This window comes from Rhamphochromis sp. 'chilingali' (genome assembly GCF_963969265.1).
Source record: "Rhamphochromis sp. 'chilingali' genome assembly, chromosome: 19".
Lineage (NCBI taxonomy): Eukaryota > Metazoa > Chordata > Actinopteri > Cichliformes > Cichlidae > Rhamphochromis > Rhamphochromis sp. 'chilingali'.
Window position 1 is genome coordinate 28404276 of NC_137946.1, and position 24668 is coordinate 28428943.

The 24668-nt window shown below is 40.7% G+C and overlaps 2 protein-coding genes across 6 annotated transcripts in view; both read right to left on the minus strand.

Annotated features, from left to right (window-relative positions):
- The window catches only part of vps37d (VPS37D subunit of ESCRT-I), a 49171-nt gene extending 39053 nt beyond the window's left edge, over nucleotides 1-10118 (minus strand). The window contains exons 1-4 of one of the 5 annotated variants that reach the window (XM_080867528.1): nucleotides 9880-10006; nucleotides 2515-2755; nucleotides 2278-2404; nucleotides 780-951 (exon numbers count right to left, since the gene is read on the minus strand). In XM_080867528.1, coding sequence (XP_080723654.1) covers nucleotides 780-924 — 145 coding nt within the window. In that variant the 5' untranslated portion in view covers nucleotides 925-951; nucleotides 2278-2404; nucleotides 2515-2755; nucleotides 9880-10006. Of the gene's footprint in view, nucleotides 1-779; nucleotides 952-2277; nucleotides 2435-2508; nucleotides 2756-9879 lie in introns of all 5 variants that reach the window. The other 4 variants (XM_080867526.1, XM_080867527.1, XM_080867529.1 and 1 more) reach the window with 4 other exon arrangements.
- Nucleotides 10119-22035: 11917 nt separating this feature from the next.
- Nucleotides 22036-24459, minus strand: LOC308387162 (uncharacterized protein). Its single transcript, XM_080867055.1, has 2 exons — nucleotides 24395-24459; nucleotides 22036-24128 (listed from the first exon to the last, which is right to left on the minus strand). Exon 2 carries the CDS (start codon nucleotides 23923-23925, stop codon nucleotides 23473-23475), a length of 453 nt encoding a protein of 150 aa, XP_080723181.1. The 5' UTR covers nucleotides 23926-24128; nucleotides 24395-24459; the 3' UTR covers nucleotides 22036-23472.
- Nucleotides 24460-24668: the final 209 nt, after the last annotated feature.

The following is a 24668-nucleotide window of genomic DNA, read 5'->3' on the forward strand; positions in this document are numbered from 1 at the left end:
TGGAGGAATGTCTAAACTCGTTCACGAGGCTTAAAAATTTAGGAGCATGGCTTAGAGGACATCCTCTGCTGCTGCCGCGCCGTCAAAAGCATGACTTCCCTAAACAAAGACAAGGCCCCTTTCACCCCACAAATTCCTTGACAACTGCTGCAAGCTTCCTGCTGGCATTTGATATGCTCCATTTCGTTCCCATGACCGAACTCCAGTCACGCCGAGGCGGTTGAAGGCTCGTCTCGCTGACACTCTGAAGCGTTGCTGCACTCCCGACGTGAAACTTCCATCATCTCATCCTCTGAACCAGCGAGGGTGTCGCATCAAGTCAAACGTGATTTACATTTAGTTTTGCTTTCTGTGTCTCAAAGTGTGCAACAGCGAGTGTGTGTTTCTTAGTGCAATCACATGGGGAAGAGACAACGAGGAGCCGCTGTGGGTTATCGTGTGTAATTAGTTTAAACCTTAAGTGGTTGGGATGAAACCTTTCCTTTGGATTTGAGGAATTTTTTCTTTTGGTTGAACCTTTTGAAATCTCTGAGGCTATCATCAGAAAAATGAAAAATTCAGTGCTGCACTCTCACTTAGAAAGCCCATATTTACTCACCCGGTTTTGGACTCTGAACCAGTGACCCTGTCATCACAACCACACTCGTCTTGACTTATGTCTTGACAGTGATTCTGCGCTGGCACCCCATCCACCCAAAAAAAAAAGAAAGAAAGAAAAACCCAAAACTGGCCTTCCCCCCTCCCCGTCTTTGTCTCCTCGGCGGTGGGGGCAAACTTACCAAGCTGACTCTGTTTTTCCCAGCATGTGGTTGCCAGGTTGGACAGTTCCCGGTATTTCTCCGCCAGTTGGAGCTTGCCGTTATTAAGGCGAGGTCGCCGAGCGAGGCTCTCCTCGGCCAAACTCCGGTTAGAGGTCAGCAGCATCTCCCTGTCAAACTGGAGCTCCTGAAACTGTGAGGGGAAAGAAAAACAATTAGTGTTAAATTAGCTGACATTTTTCCCTCATACATGCAAAGACTCTCGTGACAACCGGCTCATGAACAGCTGTGCAGCCACAGTGCTGCACAGAACAGTGAAAGTATTTGGGCAATGACACATCTCTTGCAATTTTGCCTCCGACTTTGACTGTGGTGTGTATAAACCATCAAAACGCTAATTGCAGACTTTGTGCTGTAATTCAAGAAAGAACTGCATCACCTGCATTAGGAATTACAGACATTTTTATACATAGCGCCTCATTTTCAGAGGCTCAGAAGCAAGTGGACAAAAAATTTAACTAGAAGGATGTTTTTAACACTTCAGTGAGAGAAACTGATTGTGGACCTTAAAAATGATACACCTATTATCTCAAGTGTTCTTGACAACACACTAAATATTGTGAAGGTTTTTTTCTTAGAAATTTAAATAATAATTCTGTGATCATCCACTTTGTCTTCTGTGATTCCTTCTAAATAACTAGATTATTTGGGCTCTTCAGTCTCCTGATGGCCACCTTCACATATATTCACATCCCTTTGGCGCTCCTGTTGCAATTTCAGCTCCTGAAATCGACTTAATTTGTCATGAATTAACAGAATGGGGGGACTGGTCTTCTGTGGCCATGATGCTGCTTATCAGTTATTAGTCTGACTACTTCTGAGTCCCTGAAAATGATGGCCGGTGCATAAAAATGCCTCAAATTCCTAAACAGTTAAAGTGATGCATTTCAGTCACATGTTCATTATTTCACCACAATATTGTTACACTGTCTCTCATTAAAAAGAAAACATGATATTTTTCTAATGTTCATGTTTTTCTGGGTTTTTTTTAAATTGAACAGTGTATATTGTTTTTCTTCCTCTACAGTTTCTTTGTGCTATGAGGGAAAAGCGAGGATCAGCCACTCACACTATCACTAATCGCAAGCACAACGAATGGCTACCAGCAAAAACTGCTGTGTAAAGAAAGAGGAACATAAAAGAAAGCTAACGCCAAGGTTTAAAAGAAAACAAAAAAACATCAAGTGTGATAACTATAAAATGCTGTTGTTTGCAGCCGTAATGTTGATAAAGGAGTAAGATCTGGGTAAATGGGGAGGAGGAGTGGTAAATGTGATATTGTCACTGGAGCATGAGACCACCATAAATTATTAAAATCAAAGCCACTCCCTTTAAGTCTGGTCCCAGCAATAGCAGCTGGCGTCTCAAACACAGACACAATGCCACTTTGTGAGTTTCACAAAGTTAAAAGAGTCAGTTTCACACATTCCCGCCACTTTCTTTTTGCTCAATTGCTCACTTTCAGCGGTCAGCCTCTTTGGGCCTGAAGCCCTCTGCATTGAGTCCATGCTGCACGGTGCATCTGTCTCGCATTTTCCGGGTCATCAAAAGGATGGATGAGTCTCAAAAAATTTGCAGAATTTGCCCTGAGGTCGAAAGAAGGATGACTGTCTGAGCTGCTGAAAAACAGGATGTCAGATCTTCTTTTCATTCATTCTCAGAAATCAAAAGATAATACAGATCAACTCACACTCACACTCCAATAAAGCTCCTTTCTTTCCTTAAACAAGAATCCAAACGGACGCATTTCCTGCCTCGGCTGGTCCGCCCAGTTTACCAAACAACAACTGCTGCAGTCTTCAGCGAGGGAGTGCTTTCTGTATTCCGATGCATAGGCTGGCGGTGTTTACCGCCCAAGACAAATGACACTTCAGAGTCAGGAACTCTGCACTGGAGAAGACGAGGCGACGCATTGTTGTTTTCTTCTGCCACGTAAACTGCAATAAAAAAGGTGTTCCTGTTGTCTTAAACGAGGCTCAAGCCGCCAATTTAACAACTCAGTCTGTGAAGAAATTGAAGGCCTTAAAAGTCTTTTCCATTAAAGAATTCTTCACGCAACACCGAGTATGTACCTGCAAGAAAGGAAGCAGTGTTGCGCTGACAGTCTCCTGTCACGGAGCCAGCTTGTATGATTATGAAGACTTTCATAAACGAGATAGAAAAATATTTTTATAAAAACAATAATGGATCAAACGACAGTGTGTAATGTGGCGTCGCCCCCCTGCAGATTTTGTGAACCCACTGCGAGTTTCGCCCACTCTTCTCAGAGCTTTATATCTTCTTCTAGCTCATTGTTTGGCTGTCTTGCCTGAAACTGTTTTACCTCTGACTTATCTCACAGCGGGCGTTTTTTTTTTCTTCTTGGTCACAGCAGGCAGCTGTACTAATCTCCACATGTAGGAGAAAAATATCAAATAACGCTGCTTGATTTTTTTTTTTTTAAAAATCACCGTTATTTTCTCATTTATTCATTAACTTCACAAATGTCATGCATTTAATAAACCGTAAAAAAACAACAACAAAAAACTGCTTTTAGTGACGTCACTCCTGCAACGTGCTGACGAACAAACAAACTGCAATCGTTGCTGCGGCAACCCCAAAGTAATCTTGCGCGAGGTTACACGATGCCGTCTGCAAAATTTGTAACACAAACTGCAAAGCTGGTCTTGACAGCACATCAGACACCTGATCAAACAAAATCTAACCAAAAGGTGAAGAGTGTACTGCGTTTCACAGCCTGAAAAGTGAATCCATGAATGAACATGATGCAGCTAGTGAAACATTGGCATCTTCTTCTTCAGGCTGTCAGATTACATCTCTGAGCTGGCTGGGGAACACCTCAGTATTCCCTCTGATAAAACTGGAGGAGGTGGCTGGGGGCGGGAGGTCTGAACTTAAATAAAATACTAAATACTAAAGGGTACTAGCATTGAATTCCAGGTACTAGCATCAGTTCAAGCATTAACCCAACCATACCCAGTGCAGGTCCGGATTGTATCCCAGTATCCCAAAAAGTGATGATGCAGTGAATTATGGTTCAATCCCAACAGTAACATCTCCTCAACAAATGAGAAACCAGTGTGTGTTTGGTGTAAACAGATAAAGGGGATAACGTTACATCTATCGGCCTCGCTCCTACTCAGATGACTGCATGGGCATTAAGAGTCATGTAAAATCATAGCTAAAGTCCTGATTTTATCACCCAACAAAAGCATTTTATAAAAAAATAAAATAAAATTCTCAGTTATATTAATGCGTTAAATGGAAGTTTGAAGCTACATGGTGGCAGCTACACTGATGCTTCGCGGTTGATGGCACTTTAGAGGTCTACACCAGCAATGCAGCATTATCGTCATACCAACTTTCTGAGGAAGAGGAGCTGAAACTAAGCTTTTAGATTAAACAATAAAGCTTTCAAACCAGCACTAGCAGCACTCTCCAAAATACCCTGAAGAATGTGTAAATGATAAGTACACGAGATATTAAAAAGCCCTCCTTTTATTTACAAAAGAGGGCTCTAAAGCGTTTGAATTTTTAAATACAATTGTACACCTCTGTTTTTAACCTATGACTCATGTACTGACAGTGAAGCTTTTCCTTTACTAAGACTTTATCATGTGGGATTTGTGGTTTGATTTAAGGGGAAATGCAAAGATTTCTGTCGAACAACAATGCAGACTCTCTGCAGACCACCCGAGTTTAATGACGTTCCACTGAAGGCCCACTCTGAGCCAGGAAAACCCTCAATAGCCTTTAAAAAGGCAAAATGGAGATTAAAATTCAAACCTTCTCTCATCAAAGAACTAGGAGGATTCTCAGGGAGAGCAGTTCACCTTGAGCAAGTCATCCAGTCTGCACCAAAATGTAATGGGTTACTCCTTCACCCAAACACCACCTCCTCACCAATTTTCATGAAATTTTGTCAAGCAAATTTTGAGTAATTTTACTCAAAGACAAAGAAGGTAAATGAATCTATTGGATGCCAGCGCTCAGTACTTGACAGCTTCCACGACATAAACCCACCCCCCATGTTTAATGTACCGCTCTCATCCCCTCCCCCAAGTCTTCAGCTAGTTGTGATTCTCATGTTCACACAGAATCACTGGGAAGATGACTTAGATCTGAAGTTTAGCGGTTACGTGAGGTCTGTCTCTACCTGGTTTCCCCTCCGAGGATGATTTTTACCAGTCTGCAAGATTAAAGAGCCCAGCAAAGTGGAAAGATCTCCAGACATAAAAAAACTACATCCGAATATGAAGTAATGAAGCGCAACTGAAAATACAACACAGCATGAAGCTTGTTGTGTGGCTGATTATAAATAGAGTGGTCAGGTATCCCATTTCATGTGGGACTGAGTGGCATTTTTATCCTGTGTCCTCTTGTTTAAAGTGAACATTTCTCATGCATAACTAAAATAACTGCTGTAAATGGGAAAAGGTGTTCTGAGTCTTTGCACGGGACCATAAAGACTCAATGCCATATCTTTAACATTATATTATTTGGACAGATCAAACTACCCCTAAGACAGGCTTAAAATGTGTTTCTATACAATCTTCTATACAATCTTCACACCAGCTGAGATATTACATTAACTGAGATATGACTCTAAAGAATTTGTTTAAGCAGTTTCCTCTGAACTAACCACTAAAGACTGGCTCAGGTTCACACTTTAAGGCTTCAACAGATGATGCATGGCAGTAAAATAAAATGTCAGACTGATTATTTATGTTTGTTTTCTTTTAATGATTCGATTATTTAAGTTCTGTGTCATGAAAGTGTCTAAATCACCATGGCAACTCGTGCTGAACACCCAACCTGGTTAGGAGCAGGTTGCATTGCAAGTCTTGGCTGAACGCGTCACGCTTTTTACTGATTCTTTTATTTATAACATGATTTAAGTGTAATACGGATAATCTGCTGGGCAAATATGTTTTATATGTGCAAGCTGCTAAGTTGTACCTGAGTAAACCCGCTGGATAAAATGCAAAATCCGTAACATTATCACAGGATTGTGTTTGTGTTAATTTTGTGATGTAGAAAATGTATGAACAGTCTTTATAGTCGGTTCTAATCTGCTGCGAGGTCCCTTTTACACTTCTGAACTGCAGCTACAAGAACACATAGACACACAGTGAAAATACCTGTGTAATCATTCAAATTAATTTCACTTTGATCTGCCAGGAAACAAAAGCTATTTCCATGACTCCTCTATTAGGCTATGAGACAGTAACATTCAATGCTTAAATGTGTCCAGTCCCAAGTTTCAGAGCTCTAATGTGCAGCTGTCATCTTAGAAATAAAACAGCAGCACTGATAAAAATCAGCATTAACATAGAAAACTTGATTTCTTTGTTTATTTTATCACTCTGGGTGCTAAATCACCAGATTAATGACCTTCTGCAGCATTAATAGCTTGTCTCATTTTCTATGTTGTTGCTTTTCACTGTTACATTTTTCATGTTCTTTACAGATTTTTAAATCACCATCATAATCTGATAACATCTCTCGCGGGGATCATTTTCTGAGGAAGAAGAGTCATGTGATGCATGACACACCCCTTTTTATGTGAGCGTACACAGACCCTGAAGCAGAAAGTCCAGCTAGAGCCAGCTAAAGCAAAGAAAGCCTGGCTTTGTTGAACTATGTTGGGAGCATACCCCTCAGGTTCCACGTAAACACCACCTTCGCCCCACATTTAGTCTGAAGAGTGATTCAGATACCATTCCTCACTGATAAGGGTTAATGAAACAGCAAGCAGTGATTACGGCATGTGTAGGCTACAGTTTATGTTTTGACATTTTATCAGCTTTCCAGTGGGTCGCTGTGTTGTTGTCACATCGTGTGAGCGATTTCTGATGTTCCCACAAGCTGTGCGCTCCGAACATCTTTGCAGTCGTTTCTCCTTTATGTCATACAGTCGGACACACGTGGGTCTTGTTCAGCCTACCAACATCGGTGCTCTAATTCCTGCTGAATATGTCAGAAACTGTTAAGCATCCTGCAGTAATGCATTACACAGCTGGTATTCAAACACGTATCACAACAAAACAAAAGCAGGAACAAAAGAGGAATGAATGGCTCTCACAGATGTCAACCTGACTGGTAGACTGGTAGCTGCTCATTTTTTTTTTTTCAACCAATTTAAGCTCCGCATTATTATTGTTATTAACTAATCCCATACATCAGTGAAGCAGCAACGTTCAGAGCTTAAAAACCAAGCCAACCCCAAAAATACCCCGAACAGCAGTTCCTCTAATGTCCACTTGAGGCTGCTCCCAAAGTGACCCTACTCTCATAGAGCCCTCCCAAAGTCAAACTGTCTAACAGCGCATCAGAAATAAGACCTGTTGCACGAGTCTAGTTTCATTATACCAACTTGCTCAAAACTCCAGGTTTTAATTATATCTACGACACAGAGCCAGGGTCGTTTCTAATGATGTGACTCTCATGCTTCTGTCTCAGTAATACTGTGTTTTATGCTGCTACAATGCAGAGGGTTGCAAACAAAATGCAAAATAATTGCATTTCTTAATTATTTAGCTCCATCGATTTAAGCACACTTGCAGTGTTTGAGGATGACTAATCCACAATGGTTACGTTTCAGTGAACACGCTGTTGTTGTTACTCTACCCGTGGCTGTGAAAAAGCACTGCAATTCTATAGCTGCTGAATCCCAACTGAGAGCCTTTTCTGTTTGAGCAACCCCAAGGCAAAACTCATCCGAATGGGGCCCAAGAAAAAGACGTCTGGTTACAACTGGTGTAGATCTGTCTGCAAGTGTCTGATTCATTAGATCCTAATGCATCAGCCTGATCTCACAGAAAAACACACAAAAACCCCAAACAACTGGGCTATGGATGCACACTCTCCATGGCAACCACTGGCTTTAACCCAACCAATGCTCTTTTTCTAAACTAAACTGATTAGTGTTTAATCCCTAAAATAAACCAAGCTGCCTTCCGCCACCAAGTCTCCAAACCTTGCTTTCCTTACACCTGGTCCCTGCACCTAACCCTAATCTACCTACCTTTCATCACATGAGCCAGCTCTTTCCCGTTAAAGCCCCACTTTCACCCCCATCTCTCTCGCTGCCTTCTAACACGGCTTCCCCATTTCCGCTTCCTTTGTCTTCAGCCAACAGTAACACAGCTTCCACCGGCACCCTGTTGGACAGCAGCACCAGCGGTTGTTAACCCAGGCCTCAATCCGGTACAGAAATCTAATTTTTGACAATCTGCATGTTTGTAACCCTATCCATTTATCCGGGCTTGGGACCAGCTCTAGGAGTAGTATTTAGTCTGTTAAACCTAAGAGATAGGTGTGTTTAGGCATTAAGATCCAGTTTCTTTTATATTCTAAACTAAAATGAGCAGCTTGGTCATCTCTAAACCTAGATGGTTTGATATCCTAAACGTTACTAGTGTGTAAGGCCTAAACTGAACAGCTTTAATAGCCATGTGAATCATCGAATGGTTGGCTTGGGTCAGAGCAATGAAAATTTTGTCTTCAGAGGGTAACTGTGTTTTGTCCATGGTGAATTTACATTACAATGCACCAAATAAGCATCCGCCCCAGGCAGTGGACTTCAAAGGAGTGTAACAGCAGTTTTAGCTGTTCCGTAACAACTACAGAGTTTATTTTTATTTAAGTCTTTAACCCTAACAGAGTAGTTTTCAGTGAGAATTAAAAGCATGTTTTATTTGATAATTCATTTTTCCATATATTAATAGTGTTAAACTCTGACATGTGGGACTCAAATGGTGGTCTCTGATGTGAGCTGTAAATGATTCACTAAACCAACCAAACCACCCAGCCTCCGAGTGTGGACTTTTTTGACCTTTAGGGGAAAATGTTAATGTCATGTAGATGGACACAAATCATTGCATACCAGACTGATCAGATGTCTTAAAAAATAATGTTGGAAAATGCATGTTCAGAAACACAGGTCAATACATTACAGGTCACGAGTATTTCAGGAATTGGTGCGAAACTGTGTTGAATATGCGGATTTCTTGAAAGCTTGGGTAAGATAAGACGCGCTAGCTAGGTGTACATGAGGTTTACCATAACTAAGTGATGGAAAGATGAGTATGAGCGTGCGTCTGTGTGTGAGTGTCAGAGAGAGAGAGAGAGAGAGAGATGTGGTGTCGCTTGACACCACAAAAATCACCATGCAACCCCCCTGGAAATGCGCCTCTCTAAAGTGCAGAGTGGTTACTCCCTTTAGAAAATGTCCAATTTATATTTACCACGGTTCCACGCAAATTTACAAAAACCTACAAACACGACTTCGGGCGTTTTCTAAAGATTGGCTACCACTCCTCAATTCGGCTTGAATGCAATACACCAAGATGCAGTTTACTGCAGTAACACAACTCTTTAATGAAGTACTGCCGCTTAACTTACAATTGTGTCTCTTGAGCGAAAAGATTAAGCATATCCAGTTTTAAAAGTGGGAATTTTACTCGGATGTGTAACGTTATGTACATTCAAATATCGCCGAACTTAATAGCATGTAATTACTTTAGTTTTTCTCTTAAAGTCATCTTCCACTTCGAGTTTAACCCCACATGCAAATGAAAAAAATCTGCAATGCGAGATTTCTCAAAGGGAATTCGGAGCGAGGACTCAAGCCACATGACGGCGCGTATGTGGGGGGGCTTCAAGACCACGATACGAAGCTTCCTGTCCAGTGAGAAGGTTTACAGACTGAAATAAACCACTTGTACGAACCAAACACAGAGATATCCCAGAGTTTTACATTCGCTTCAGTAATTAATCATTCACCGCAAATATTAATAGCGCGGAGTTTAATGAGAACGAATTGGAAATCCGACCGCTCGCCACGCAGACAATCGATGAGCCGTGCACTGAAAGCTGGGCTGTTTCACACACCGCACACCAAATATGAAGACCACAAACAGCAGAATATTCAGCAATGACCACAAACAAACCCCCAAAAACTGTGCTAAAAAATAGGAGGTACTGCTAACGAAGCGCCAACACAGAGCAAATTACTCTCGGCACTTTGGTTCTTGGGGGGAGCACGGAGGATCCCTACCTTCTCATTGAGGCGAATGATTTGGTCCATTTTGTCGTCGTTTTGTAAAAGCTCCCTCAGCTCACTCGCGCTTAAAGCCCTGTAGCCGTCAGGACAAGTGCTGGCCTCCTTCAAGTTGGACATTTTATTCCTTGAAATTGCGGCTGAACACGGCTGGGAAACAAAGTCCGCACAGCGGTTACATCTCTGCTCACATTGGAATGCGCTACAGCGACCGTCCCGCACACAGCGTCTACCAGACAGCCGTCACGCTTCCTGTCAATTCCTTCAAAATAAAACACCTCCACCGCACTGACATCAGGGGCGTTTACAAGGGGTGGCACAGGGGACCTCCAAAGAAAATTAGATTAATTTTGGTAGACCAGCTTAATCATTAATCAGATTAAACATGAACTAATTTAACAACACATAAGTAGTAGGGGTGCAACGATACACAAAATTCACAGTTCGGTTCAATACTTTGGTGTCACGGTTTGATATTTTTTCTATAAAAAAAAAATGTTCATGCCTTTTTAATTTGTCATTTATTAAAATTATAAATATATATTTTAACTCAAAAGTACAGTTTTTAAATTTAATGTTGCTGAAACAACAAAATAATAAAAAATAAATAAATCTATCTGATTGAGAAATCACTCATCTTTGGAAAAGAGAAATGGCTCTTTCCAAAATAAAAGCTATACCCTTCTTCTGGGCTATATTCTCAGCAGCACATTAAACATATCAAGTCCCCATAATGAGAATCATGTCTCGGGTAAAGTTTGTAGCATGCGTGCTTGTTGTTTTTGTCTGCTTCCACTTGTCTTTGCATAAATGTGCAGTCATATTCGTTGTTCCCACTAGTGCTGTCAGCGGTAATCTCGTTGAAGTGACGTTAACGCCACAACACGGCAAATCTCAGTTAACGAGCTACCGCGGATCGCCCCGTGCGTGGGGCTGGACAGCGTCAACACGTTAACAAGCTAACTGCGCTAACACACTAGTTCCCACCAATTGAGCATTGCGTGGCACATCCGACATACTGTTTTACTTTTGTCCATGGCGCGCTTACCAACAGGGTCATGCTTCACATGAAAACCAAGATAGTTCCAAATGCCAAATCTGAATGAGGATGGGGGAGGTTCAATTTCGGGTAGGTTGAGGCAGTTGCCATGTTGCAATGAGCTTAGCTTCTGTCTTGCGCTGTGCTCAGTGGATCTGCACTCGACGGTGCAGCCTAGGTGGAGTAGTCGAACGCAGATCCACTGAGCGCTCAACACAGACAGCGTCGTCAGAAGAAAAGTTGATAAAATAAATTTTAAAAAAATTGTATTGTTCGATACATATGCGTACCGAACCAAAAGCACTGTATGAGCGGTTCAATATCGATACGAGTATTGTTGCACCCCTAATAAGTAGGTCCTATAGGAAGTCTCCACTATAAGGCACATCAAAAGGAGACCAGAGTTCATATGCTGTAGCACGAGTGTTCTGTAAGAAAAGGAGGAAGTGTGGCAGAATTTTGGCATTAGATGGCATAAAAGATGGACGTAGCATCACACACTTGTTATAACGTCTCGTTATGGAGCCTGAAGCTGAGAGTTTTTACCACTGTTGAACCCACCCTCGATAATCCTCCTTTCTGACTTGTAGAATGAACCAAAGGAACATAATGAACTTTGTGCTCTACTGAATATGACTCATTTTCGCAACCAGATGAGTCGCCTCATGCTGGCCATTAAAAAGAATGCATGTTTAATTCACTTCCGTGCTGGCTTTTGCTTTTTTGAGAGCTGGAGGCTATGTCCATCTTTTACTCCATCCATGTTTCAGCCCTATTATCAGCTCAGGTGTGGTTGCTCGGGTAAAATCCTTAATAGTATTTCAGCTCATTTTTGTTCGAGTGGTCTGAAAGAGAACTAGACTCCTGCACCTCTTGTGAGCTTTTAGGCTTTAGAGGATTTATCCATGACAGGAGACTCTGTGGAGCAGAATCCAGCAGCATAAACAATATTAGAGGAAAAAGCTCAGATAAGACGGATTTATAGCAGTGGTGTTTCACCTGGGAGAGTGGGATGGATGTGGTTTGAATAGATTTCTGCCTGTTGCACCTTAAACTAGAGTTTGTTTACCAGAGTGTGCAGTCTCCCAAAGCCAAACAGCACACCTGGCATGCACAGATACCGTAAAAAGCACACATTCAGAATACAATACAATCAATACAAAAACAATCAATTAACCCTTGAAATAATTGAAAGTAGAATCGTAATGAAATAATGAGGGCATTAAAGCTACACTTTGGCACACAGCCTGAATATCAGGCAGCTGAAGGCCACCTTATCACTTTGTTCCAAAAGACACAAGCACTGCACGTAGAAACATGGCCTCCTCCTCATTCATTTTAATGAACCCTCTGCATTGGAGCAGCAGAGCGCTGCAGACGCAAAGGGCTCTGTTAGAAAATAAAATGAAAAGCAGAGTGTTGCTGCAAAGAAAGCTGGCTCAAGTTTTGCAACATGAGAACATCCAGAAACACTTTATCTAGTCTACTCAGCACTTTGCCAAAAAACATTTGCACATTTAGAAGCATAAACCATTTCATTGGTTATTGATTAAACGTTTTAATAATTTTCACTTGGTTGTGTTTCCCAGGAGCTGGTATACAGGCTATATTAATATATACTTTTTAAATGTAAAACAACCTTTAACCTCAATTTGATATGATTTTCTTCCAAAATTGTGTCTTATTTATCTGTGTGAAACTTGCGTGTTTAGCTCTGATTTAACTTCCGTTTCAGACCTTTCAACATAAAAGCTACTCGTTTATGGACGACAATGACAAACTTCATATAAAATACAAACACGTCTCTGACCAGATCATTAAACTTGGGTTTCATATATTTAATCAGATCTATTTATGATTTATAAATCTATGTCAAAGCTTTTAGTAAAGGATTTATATCACACTACAAATTAGATGTGAGCAGATGAATTTTTAACGTCACAGCTATAACATCTGCTTTGAAAGGACAAGTGAAAAATAAATAATATCAACTCAAAACAGTGTGATAAAGATATAAAATGTATCTGTAGATTAGAAATTAAAATTATTTACAAACACTACACATTAATAAACACTAATACCTATATGGGAGCTTATAGCATGCAAAAGCAGTGTTAGTCCAGGTGTTTTAAATAATTGTAGTTGTAAGAGTCTAAAACAAAATATGATTTTACAGGAAAGACTTGCATCTTGCATTTGGCCTTTATACAGAAGCTTTTTTTCTGCATTTGTTTTACTCCCTTCATAAACTGTTTGTGCCACCACATCCTTTAAGATCCTGTAAACATCTGAGACAACAAGTGAGCAGTGACTGATGTCTGAGATATCAGCGTCTGTGTGTTGTTTGCGGTTTCATTGCAGATAAACTTGTTTCGTGGTTTCAGCTGCATAAAAACTTGAAGGTTAAACAAGGTTAAAATTACTTACTCTTTAAAAAAAACTATGAAGCCCAAAAAGTAAGTCTGCGTTGTTTGGTAATTACTGTAATCACTGTCTTATAGACATTTTAATTTGTCACTTTAATAACTGTGTGTAAACCATTTAGTAGTGTGTTATAGATCATATGTGAGTCACTTTTAAAGCGAGGCTTTAAATCATCAGGAAGAGCTGACAGTTTGATCTAAAAATGCTTTTCAACCTTTAAGGGACCGAACCCTTTACTTACTAAAATCACAAACCAGGGTCGTTTGAAGTACTTCACCCAGGAAGTACAAAGCCCTACGATAGTACTGTATGTTAAAATAAACAGCCTATCAGAGGGCTATGTGCTTCCTGAAAGGCTAGAAAAATGCTATGCTCACCACTGCCCCTAGAGGCTGAAGAAAAATGGCGCATGTGATTAGTGCAGCACAGGCATGGTGAGTGAGGCTATCAAGAAGCTCTTTGTACCTCTGCAAGCTCGTGAAAAATAAAGGTCTTTCAATACTTTTACAAACCTATCCTTAGTGCCTGGATTGTGATGTTTTAAGTTACTTGTTTTACAGTACTCTGCAAAGTCTGGAGCCATCTCTCATTTCCCTAATTTCTTCATATTTTGCTAGGAGAGTTCAGTGATTCATTGAAACATCTGCAAACATACATAGAATAAATTTCTTAATCCAAAAATAGAGTTTTTACAATTCTAACGTGCTTTAAAGTCAATATTTGATATGTCCACCTTTATTCTGCAGCACAGTCTGAACTCTCATAGTCACGTAGTGTTCAGGAATAGTTCTCCAGGCTTCTTGAAAGACATTAAAAGCTCTTCTTTGTATATTGGCTGCCTTTGTTCTGTTCTCTGTCAAAATGATCCCACACTGCTTCAATAATGTTGAGGTCTGGGCTCCGGGGATGCCAGTCAATGCTGAAAAATAGAGTCGATGCCACTCTGAAGCTTTCCAGATCCACAGTAGATCAAAATCGGATGGTACTTTTCCGTATTCATATTTCCATCAATACTGACGAGCTGTCCAACGGCACTGTCTGAAATCCAGCCCTAAACCTTGACAGAGCCTCTTTCTTGTTTTCCAGATGTTTTCCAGTAGTTTAGGTCTGTTAGCCATGACAAAACAGGAGAAATTACAACAAAATTGAAGAGTCACAGCTGAACCCAGCACTCCTGACAGCTACGGTAGCTGGCTGCCACTCTTTGCATGGTGAGTTTCACTATCTTCCTTTTGGATAAAGTTTTGTGGTCCCAAAGTAGAGAACAACAAACTTTAAATAGAGTTTTGTTCCAGCAGCGATCAGTCAAATAAAGAAATCATAGTTGTGCGGCATAATGCTATGTGGCCTCTCTGTTATTTTATTTAATGATGTGTTTTCAGTCTATTGTATTATGTTTATCTTATTGAAAATGTGCATGTGTGGATGGATGACCCTCTGCTGCAGACCAAATCTACCTGGCTGGCTCATCATCGTCAAGCTCTCCTGCATGGATGCACTGATTATGATCCTTCTGAGAGAAACAATAACTGCTTTCTGTCTGTGGCTGCCTTGTCTTCGACACATTTTCTTAAAACCACAAAAAAAAAGCGCATGAGCTTTGTCCACTGAAACCAAAGTTTATGCGTAAAACCGCTGTTTGGCAACAAATGGCGCAACAGTCAGCAAAAGTGGTGACGCTAAGCTTGCTGCAGCCAACTGTAATGTCAGAAAGCAAAGTGAAACCAAACTCATTTCCTGACTCATCAATATCAAAGTGCTGTCAGAGTGGTCAAACTGAGGGCTTTTCTGTGTGTGTGTGTGTGGGGGGGGGGGGTTACATCAAAATTGCATAAAATGCAAAGAATAAGACAGTGAATAAGAACTCAGCGTAAAGAAAACTGCATTTAAACCTGTTGTTTGAGGTACTGTGTCAAAATAAAAGCACTCATGACTGCTGCTGGCATTTTACGACTTGTGATATTTAATCAAAATAAAAATGCTCACTGATCAGGGTTCATGTAGCATGTTGCAGAGGTATCTGGGTGACATTAAACCACTTAACATGAGTACATGATTCATAGTGTACTCAAACTATGAATCATGCCCCTCTAATGAGTCACAAGAGGAATCTGAGGGGTCCTAATATGCAAGAAAGAAGAAAATATATGAAAAATACATAGATTCGGTTAATTGTGTAATCATTTATAAAGGTTCTCATATAAATCGTAGTTGTTATTAATCTCTGTCTCTCTTCCACAGCATGTCTTTTATCCTGTCTTCCTTCTCTCACCCCAACTGATCACAGCAGATGGCCCCGCCCCTCCCTGAGCCTGGTTCTGCCGGAGGTTTCTTCCTGTTAAAAAGGAGTTTTTCCTTCCCACTGTCGCCGAAGTGCTTGGTCATAGGGGGTCATATGATTGTTGGGTCTTCTCTGTATGTATTATTGTAGGGTCTACCTTACAATATAAAGCACCTTGAGGCAACTGTTGTTGTGATTTGGCGCTGTATAAATAAAATTGAATTGAATTGAACTGAATAAAAAAAACATAAAGTCTAGTTGATGTTAATAAGTTAATAAGCTAATTACCTTCAGCTGACCAAGTCCTTTATAATTCCAACCAAGTAACTTTGTCATTGGAGTCTCATCATTGAGCTTTAGAAGTGTGTTTATTGTGTGTTTAATTAGCTCACAGCTGTGTTGCAAAGGCCTGTTAGAGGCCTGCTAAATTCTATGTTTCTGCTTTACTTTTCATCTACATAGAGACAGAACATAAAAGGAGAGGGGTTGGAGAAGAGCAAGCAAACTAATTGGACCTCCTATTAAATCCTGAGAATATGTTACAGTTCCTTGAGTCCAGCTAAAGTTCCTTCACCTGCTGACAAACACCTGTGGGTTCTAAAAACACTTCAGGGACAGTTTTTGTGAACTGAACATAATACATCATCGAAAGAACAGACTGGAAAACTGTCTGCATGAGGAAACTCGTCGCAAAAGGTGCTGAATCCTTATTATGAACTTATTTTCTTTAAAGTATAATAAATTGCATTTACATTAATATATATATTGGTATGGTGCAAGAGTCATAAAAACGTATTCAATGGTCAATGGTAACTTTATTGTCCCTGACGGGAAATTGATTTGCAGTATGTCCATACAAACAAACAAACAGACAACCAACACATCACATACACTCACCATTCATTCCTTGCATTGGAAAAATTAAACAAAAGCTAAGGGTCACAATAATTAAAGAATTTAATTCAGTGATGAAACGATACTGTACTATCCAAAAGTGTTGAGCCATCCCTCATTTCTTTATGTTTTGCTATGGAAAGTAGATGCAATGCTTACTTTAAATATGCAAATGCATATAAATGTTGAGGTCTGGGCTTTTGGGGAGGCCAATCCAGAACTGGTAGTGTTTCATTGTAGGTTTTTCTTTCCAGGTATGTTTTTACTGCTTTGACAGTGTGTTTGGAACTGCTGCCATGCAGTAATATAAAGTCTTTTGCGATTCGATGGTGGGTCAAAATTTGATGCTCATTTTTGACAAGATCGCCATCAGCAGTGGTTGAACGGAATGACAGAGCCTCCACCGTGCTTTACAGAAGGCTGTAGACATTCACTGTTGTAGCTCTCTCCTCCTCTGTACTTACTGATGATGTTTATATTGAAATATTTCAAATTTGGGTTCAAGACTTCTGCATAGAACTGTGTGTTTTATTTTGCCTGACTCACTGCACCATCTTGTGGAACAAACTGGTATTACTGGAAAGTACAGCTTGGCTTTAGCTCACCTTCAGTGAATGTCTCTCAACACAGTGCAAAGATATTTTGGACGTGCAGCCACAGATGTCATTTGTTCACAGTCTGTTGAGAGCTTTAGTTAAATTTGCAAAGTTTCAAACTGCTTTAAGCTCAGACCGTGGACGGAGAGATGAACTACGCCTTCGGTGAGATGACTTGACTCTCACTGTGTCCCCTGTTCCTGTGCTTTGTACAGAAAATAGCCAAATTGTGTAATAGTGGCTTGTTTTACTCATAATAACACCCCAAATCACACAAACACTGAAGTAATCATGGCACACATCACTGATTTTAACTTAAGTGCTAAAAATCTGAGCTTGAACAAAAGTTGTGTGCAAATTATTCATTTAAATAAACAGGAAAGCAAAATGGGGCAAAAAGCTACAAAACAAAGTAAACTTCCACCTTGTGCTACATTCCTTTAAAACGATGTAAAGCCATGCTGTTTCCAGGTCCTGACGCCTGGCTTTCACACTTCCCTCCTGCTGATCCTGATTTTCATGTCATTAGCTGAGGTCCGAGTCCTGCAGCCAGTGGATGCTCTCCAGGGCCTCTATAAGCTGACTGAAGCTACACTTCAGGGCCTTCGGCCATTTTTTTTTTATGGTTGTCAGAGTATCAGTGTTTAACCTTAGCTTTGCTTGCCTGCTTTTCGTTCAGCTTATGTTTCTGGCTAGCTTGATTTTCATTGTTAACCTGATTGATTTGCCCTTTTTTGCCTTCTGTTACTGTAACCTGGGGAAGTTTATAGGGAATTGAGGTGTAGGCTTGTAATCTTTCTGTTAATCGGTTGTTATGTGAAATGAGGTGAAATGGAGGACCCAATGTGCAGACTCCAGGAGGCATACGTGAACTCAAACTCAGCTTTATTGCTGGATGAGAGGCCGAACAGAAAACTAAACAAACTGAAAATACAGATAAGAAACTGGCAGGCAGCTGGCCAGACCACACAGCATAGGGTGATGGCAATCCCAACACAGACAAAGGAAAACACAGGGCTTAAATATACAGAGGGAGCAATCAGGGAATGAGAGACAGGAGGGAAACACAGCTGGGATAAATCAGGGCTGACGAGACCAAGGAAGCAAAACCAGAGACATAAGACACAGACCTTCAAAGTAAAACAGGAAACATGACGCCGACTTGACACAGGGAGACATCAGACAGGGGAGACAGCAACTATGGATCACAGACAGAAAACCAGAAGACTAAAAGTCTAACAAAACCCACACAGACAACCTACACTTAGAATAATCCAATAACCCATAAAACAAAGAAAGCTAGAATATAATGAAATAAACATAATCAAAGAACCAAAAACACAGAACACTGGGTCAACAACCCAGGCACCCTAACACAAATCAAATCAAAATGTATTTCTATAGCACATTTTAAAAACAACAGTGTTGACCAAAGTGCTTCACAATCAGCCAAAAAGAGAATGAAAAGATAAAACAAACCATTAACAAACAAAACAGACCAACAAACAACACAGGTAACAAACATAAAAAAACAAGCCGGATGATAGTCAAACCAGTTTTATTCAAAAGTCAAAGTTAAAAAGTGAGTTTTAAGACGTGATTTAAAAGACTGAATAGACTCGGAAGTACAAATATCAACAGGAAGGTTATTCCAGAGTCTGCATTTGCAAAGGCACGATCACCTCTGGACTTCAGCCGAGACCACGACTAGAAGATCTTAGTGCGTTTTTGGGGTTATACAAATAGAGGAGTTCAGTTAGATAGCTAGGTGCCAAGTTTAAAATTTTAAAAGCAAGAAAGAGGATTTTAAAATCAATGTGATATTTGACAGGGAGCCGATGCAAGTTAGCTAAAACTGGAGTGATGTGATCATACATTCTAGTACCAGTTAAAAGGTGTGCAGCAGCGTTTTGCTGCGAATGACAGAGAGAAGAGTGGCTGAGGCCCAAGTAGAGAGAGTTGCAGTAGTCCAGTCTAGTGGTGATAAATGCATGAATAAGTTTTTCAAGGTCATTCCTCTGAATGACTTTGAAAAATGTAAAAATCTTGGCAATAAAGCTTTTCAAACAGACCCAAACAGCCTCCTCGTGTTCCCACATCTAGTTTTATGTTACTTCCTTCAGCCCTATATCTTTTTGGGTTGTAAGGAAATTATATTTACAGTCAATTAGGTGCTAAGGCAAACCTCCCCACAGGGGGCAGTGTGGCTACAGGGGGAGAAGCATACACCAGAATTCCTACAGACTTTCTCCAATCCTCAGCAGGCATTAGTTATCCAAAAGTCTGGGTTAAAGGGAACCAGCATGCACAGTATGACACCATCTGTAAAAGTAACTCTAATTAAACTTACAGTTTCACTTTGACCACTGCGTTGATCATGTGTCTGTTACTTACAAGTTATTTTGTTGATGTCAGTTAAAATGCCACCACTGCTGCTGTTTCCCTGTGCTGTATAACTCTAAGCCAACAATAGCTCAGTATTGTCATCTTTTTTTCATCAAAACTTCTTTGCGGGGTTTTTTTTTTTGGTCTTCAAATGTATTTATTTCATGTTCAAGTGAGTGTTTAAAGCAGCAAACCACAGCGTGTGTGTAACAGTGTGGCTTACCATTTTGGTTATTTTAAATAGTTTTTTGATAAAACTGAAGCTTCGTAGCACAAAATAATGATAAAAACTCAGTCATTACAGATCATATCGGATATAACATTGAGTCCATTTTGTACATTTTAGTCATTCTAAGTTTTAGAAAGGAGGATTACTCAGGGCATTGGCTGACAGGTTTGTTAGTCAGTGAGGGTTCAGTTTAAAAGTTAGAGCCACAGCTTGCTCGGTCGTCACATCCAGTTTCAAAACAGCAAGATTATAAAGTCAAAAACACCTGAGATTTCATAATAGGCCTTGACAGACCAGACCCCACGCAGAAGGTGGTTGAGACCACAAAGTTTTTAAAGGAGTGTTTATGAAGCAGTTCTCGAGGCAGGAATGTGTGCAAAGAAGTGACATTTATTAACAAAAATCTTATTAACAAATGACAATGAATTAAAGACAAAAGGCAACCTCAGAGCAATCTACAAGATGAATCAACATAAGCAGAAAGAGCTCTCGACGAGGATGGAGAGCAATCTACCACCTCCTCTCATTGTTTCTCATGTCTCTCCAGCCTCACCTGCACCTCTTGCCACCTGCACAGGTAAAGAAGCTGGTAACTTCCTAATCTGTGATGAGTCACCCAAAATATGTGACATCGGGGGTTAGGTGTGGACATGATGTGGACATCGGGTCAGCTGGAGGCGCAGTCGAAAGATTGTAGCGGTCCCAGATCAGATGTACACACTGGAACTCTTTCCCATGTTGCTTGTCTGTGTTTATTGTGTTATGGTGTGTTGATACCTGTGCATTCCTGTATTATCCTTTTGTGTTGCACATTTCAATGTTTTTTTTCCTCGCTACCTGGCCTGACCTGTCTCCCCAATGTGATGTTTGTATTGTATGTATGGTCGGCAAGGTCTGTCACCTCACTTGTGGGCAAAAGACCTGCAACTGACAAATAAAGGCTATCTCATCTCATCATCATCTCATATAAATACACATAAGGTTATAACCCTGGTTCCTGCTGACATACAGCTTAAATATGGGTAGGTATTACACAGTCATGTGGGACTCTAAGCAGTCCTGTGAGATACTGAGTAAATCTTTACTGCTTCCACATGAATCAAATGGTAAATGGAGTTATACAGCACGTTTCTACTGTAACTGGGCACTCAAAGTGCTTTTTTTGCTACCTCATTCACCCAATCACACACATGCTTTTTCTGTACCCAAACACCTTGTCTAACATTCACACACTCACATCCCATTGGATGTATCAGGGGAAACTCCAGTTAATAGACAGCCAAGAGAGTGAGCACCTCTACAAAAGCAGACGATTTGGCAGTTTGTTGATCTGGAGCATTTAGATATGTGTTAACATAACGCCATGATATTCCCAGAAGTAAACGTCCCAGGAAATTCAGCCAGGGTCACACGGTGCAATGCTCAATGAAACCGCAAAAACCCAGTGCCAGATCTCGGGCGACAGATAGCATGTTAAATGTTGAAGTTCATGACAGTACAGTACTGTAACAGCATCTTTACAGGTCTACCTAAAAAATCAGTCAGACAACTACAGCTCATTCAGAACTCTGCTGCTCGAGTCCTCACTAAGACCAAATAAGTGGACCACATCAGTCCAGCTCTGAGGTCTTTACACTGGCTGCCTGTCCGTCAGAGGATAGACTTTAAAGTTCTGATGCTGGTCTATAAAGCTCTGAATGGTTTAGGACCAAAATACATCAGTGACCTCCTGACCCAGTATGAACCTTCCAGATCCCTCAGGTCATCTGGATCCTGTTTTTTATCAGTTCCCAGAGTCAGAACCAGACACGGAGAAGCTGCATTCAGCTTTTATGCTCCAAATATCTGGAACAAACTCCCAGAAAGCCTCAGATCAGCTGAAACACTCAGTTTATTTAAATCCAGGTTGAAGACTCACCTGTTCTCAGCTGCATTTGAATAAAGCACCAAATCCACACTTTAAGCTTAAATTTCAAAACTTACATTTAACTACTGATTTTATCTACTGTTCCTTTTTTTTCTCATGTTAAATCATGCTTTTTATTTGTTTTTGTTTTTTAATGTCTCTGTAAAGCACTTTGAACCGCCTTGCTGTTGAATTGTGCTATATAAATAAACTTGCCTTGCTTTGCCTACAGTTTGAAAAAGACTGAACAAGTATGGTTTGTTCAAAAAGTTGCCAGAAGAAAGTCTCTTCTGTCTAAAATAAACATGGTGGCATGGATTACGGTTACAAAGTTTCAAGAACAATGTCTTTGCAAATGTAAGGACATTGTGCAAAAGTACATCTGGCAAAAACCAACACACTATAGTAACTGTGAAGCACGGTGGTGGAGGGATGATGATTTGGGCTTGTTTCACAGTCACAGGACACCTTTCAGTCTCCCATGAACTCCTCTGTGTGCCAAAGTATTTTCCAAAGTATTCTAGAGTCAAATGTGAGGCCATCTGTCCAGCAGTTAAAGCGTGGCCCAAATTCGCTGACTCAGCAGAACAATGATCCCAAACACAGCAGTAAATCTACAACATCATGGTGAATAAAAGAAAAGAATTAAAGTGCAGACCTGACCCCGACTGAAATGCTGTGGCGCATCCTCAAGAGAGCTGTACGTAAACAAAAGACGTGAAGCAACGTTTTTTTCACAACCATGACAAAGTCATACACAAAACAGTTACTCTGAGTTATTGCTGCTGAAGGTGGATCTATAAGCTACTGAATCACAAATCAATCCTTAGTTTTTCACAGGACTGTATAGATACTGTGCATACATATAACCAACCACTGTAATCACTGCCCCTGTGCCCCACTCACTCACTGCCCGGGATCTGATCATGCAAACATGTCATCACTGCCCACTTATTAACCACTCAAACGGACCAACTGATATACAAAAGTAAACAAACCCACCATATGATCGATAGTCAGACGCCTCACTGATAATGTTTGGGATCTGGACAGGGGGAGACCCCCTTTACACTGATATTTAGTTTAGAAAAGAAGCAAAAATCCCCCCAAAAATTACATATTAATCTTATATCAATGTTCATGTGTATAAATAAATCAACAAACACATAAAGAAAGAAAAACATCTCAGGCTGTTGCAGTTACAGACTTTCAGATTTCATGTCTTATGTTTAGTTAGAATCAAATTTGAAGCTCCAATAGTTTTTTGTGTTTCATACAGCAAAAACCTTACTTACACTGTTGATCTAGTTGATTCAGCTCATTAAAAAAGTACCAAATCTCGCCAAACTGAGCATAACGAAAGCCACCAGCAACATAGTCTGTTCCTTCTCAAAAACCATGGGAATGATCTACACATGATATATGCAAAAGCTTCATGTTTAAAACTAAAGAGTTTCTTCTGACATTTAAGTCAGAAGAAGACAAAGAAATATAGTTTGATTGCTTTCATGTGTAGTTTGCAAATCCAGATATCATCCTAATCTGGGACCCTGTGCAAGTCACTGCTTGTTAATGTATTCAGTAAAAAAACAAACAATTCCAACATTCAGATGAAAAACAGAATTTTTTCGATATATTAAAAAGAATCACCGTCTTAAAGATCAAACCAGTTGTCTCGACACCACTCGGCAGATTTCAGTGTCTTCAGTACTTCAATTATTTTCTTTTTTTCAATGAATGTTATTAAAAAAATACAAAAAGACAAGAGAAATCTTCAGTAAGGATAATCTCTGCTCAGCAGAATTCAAAACTGTCTCCATCTCGTTGTGTTGGGTTTTATCCCACATCATCATAGTCCTCCTCATCGTCTTCTTCACCCCCGATGTCATCATAGTCTTCCGTGGAGGTGTTGTCTCCTGCTTGATCTTCCTTGTCCATCTTCACATAGTCCGGTTGATTGTCCACGCTCTCCACATAGTCGTTCTCCTCAGCCAGGTTCTCGTAGCTTTGGGCCTCCAAAACACTACCGCTCATGCTGTTGACGACTGGAGGAGGAGGAAACATTATGTCTCCCTCCATCTTGACGTAGTCAGCCTGGAGTTCTGTGCTCTCCTCGTAGTCGTGGATGCTTTCCTCGTGGTTGCTTACATTCTGCTCACAGTTGCCATCCTCGTAGTCGTGGATGCTCTGGCACTCCTCAGCCAGGTTCTCGTAGCTTTGGGCCTCCAAAACACTACCGCTCATGCTGTTGAAGATTGGAGGAGGAGGAAACATGATGTCTTCCTCCATCTTGATGTAGTCAGCCTGGAGTTCTGTGCTCTCCTCATAGTCGTGGATGCTTTCCTCGTGGTTGCTTACATTCTCCTCACAGTTGCCATCCTCGTAGTCGTGGATGCTTTCCTCGTGGTTGCTTACATTCTCCTCACAGTTGCCATCCTCGTAGTCGTGGATGCTCTGGCTCTCCTCAGCCAGGTTCTCGTAGCTTTGGGCTTCTGAAACAGCAAATTCCATATTTAAGGTTAATTTTATTGTTGCAGTGCATATAGGTAGCTGGTCAGTAGAAGATTGTTACAGATAGATTTGGCACTTGGCAACAGTGGGGAGGAAGAACGTTCCTTTAACAGGACGAGACCCTCAACAAAAAAATACTCAGGGAGAGGCTGTGGGAAGCAATGGGGGTGAGGGGAAAGAGAGGACAGAAAAGAAGAGCACAGAGAGACCAAAAACAAGGAAAGAAAAAGAATAAAAGTTACCCTACAGTGATGGCAGAAGAAACACAACGGGGTGGAGAAGAGATGGTCAGTGCATTGTTGCACATCTCCCAGCAGCCTGAGGCTATACCTAAGGCCCCAGTCACACTGGGAAAAATATGCTATTCCTCAGTGATTGCTGGGTGGTTGCTGGAGGTTGCTGACAGTCGCTGTAAAATTGTTAGCTTCAGCCCTAGTCATGCAGGCCTAGACTGGACTGGTCAGTGACTCATTGGAAACTAGAGGTCACAAGGGGGAAAAGTATGTTACCAAACCAGCTGA

What these genes read in the sequence shown, in the direction of transcription:
- LOC308387162 (XM_080867055.1), bottom strand. Translation starts at nt 23,925, where the DNA reads ATGGAGGAAGACATCATGTTTCCTCCTCCTCCAATCTTCAACAGCATG.